This window comes from Pristis pectinata, chromosome 39 (assembly GCF_009764475.1).
Source record: "Pristis pectinata isolate sPriPec2 chromosome 39, sPriPec2.1.pri, whole genome shotgun sequence".
NCBI classification, from domain to species: domain Eukaryota; kingdom Metazoa; phylum Chordata; class Chondrichthyes; order Rhinopristiformes; family Pristidae; genus Pristis; species Pristis pectinata.
Genome location: NC_067442.1, coordinates 5,474,787 through 5,476,029, shown reverse-complemented (window position 1 = coordinate 5,476,029; position 1,243 = coordinate 5,474,787). Strand labels below are relative to the sequence as shown.

The 1,243-nt window shown below is 54.8% G+C and overlaps 1 protein-coding gene across 1 annotated transcript in view; it reads right to left on the bottom strand.

The window, feature by feature from the left end:
* Positions 1-1,236: 1,236 nt before the first annotated feature.
* The window catches only part of cicb (capicua transcriptional repressor b), a 167,812-nt gene continuing 167,805 nt past the window's right edge, over positions 1,237-1,243 (bottom strand). The window contains exon 19 of the mRNA XM_052045376.1: positions 1,237-1,241. Coding sequence (XP_051901336.1) covers positions 1,237-1,241 — 5 coding nt within the window. The remainder of the gene's footprint in view (positions 1,242-1,243) is intronic.

Sequence of the window (1,243 nt, the reverse complement as noted above, 5' to 3'; positions counted from 1 at the left end):
TGAGAGACTCAGGTAAGGCACCATCGGTGGTAGACCACTGTTGAGTCCGGAAAGCTGTTCTGATCGTTGGGTCTCATTGCAGCAGTGCGCAGGTATCCAGAGGCAGAGAGGTCGGAGTGAGAGTGGGGCTGGAAGCTGCAGATGCTGGCATCTAGAGCAACAAACTATCTGCTGGAGAGACTCAGCGTGTCGAGCAGTGTCTGTAGGAGGGGTGAGGAATTGTTGGCGTTTCAGGTCGAGACCCCTGCATCGGGACTGGGAGTGGGGAGGGGAGGCGGCCGGTGTCAAGAGACGAGGGGGTAGACGGGAGGCGACTGGCTGACTGAGTAGGGGCAGATAGAGCCAGGTGGGGGGGGGGGGAACGGGGGGAGAGCTGGAGTTGGGGGATGATGGGGTCAGGCAAGAAGGGCAGGGATGGATGAAGGTGGAGAGAGAAGCTGGAGGGAGATAAACTGGAACACAAAGAGGTGTCAGTGCAGGTGGGTAAATGAGGCTGACGAGGGGAACCCTTGGAGGGAGATGAAGGGCAAGTCGTCTCCTCCAAAAAGTTACCCCTCCAGTTCCGATTCAATCTCTCCCCTCTCTCACCTTAAACCTCTGTCCTTGATTCCTCAGCCCCTGGGGAAACAGACAGTGCGCATTCGCCTCATCGATGCCCCTCGTTGTTTTATACACCTCTATAAGGGCACCCCTACACTCCGAGGAATGAAGTCCCAGCCTGGCCGACCTCTCTCCACAGCTCAGTCCCTGGGGTCTGGGCAACATCACACGTTGTCCCACCAGCAATGTGTTTTGTCCCGGATTCCAGCGTCTCCTGGGATCCATCTCCACTGATCCCATTTCCCAACACTCCGTCTGTACCCTTCTCTGTCCTGGCTTCTCGCACACTAACTCCCTTACACACACACACATACACACACACACACACAGAGTCTGTGACACACATGCACGCTCTCTCACACACACGCTCTCTCTCCCTTACACTCTCTCTCACACTCTCTCTCTCACACACTCTCACATTCACTCTCTCACTCAAACACAGAATCACTCTCTCACATACACACTCTCTTTCTCACATACTCTCTCTCACACACACACACTCCCTCGCACATACACTCTCTCTCTCACTCTCTCTCACACACACTCTCACACTCTCTCTCACACACTCTCTCACACTCTCTCTCACACACTCTCTCACACTCTCTCTCACACACACTCTCACACTCACACACTCTCTCACTCT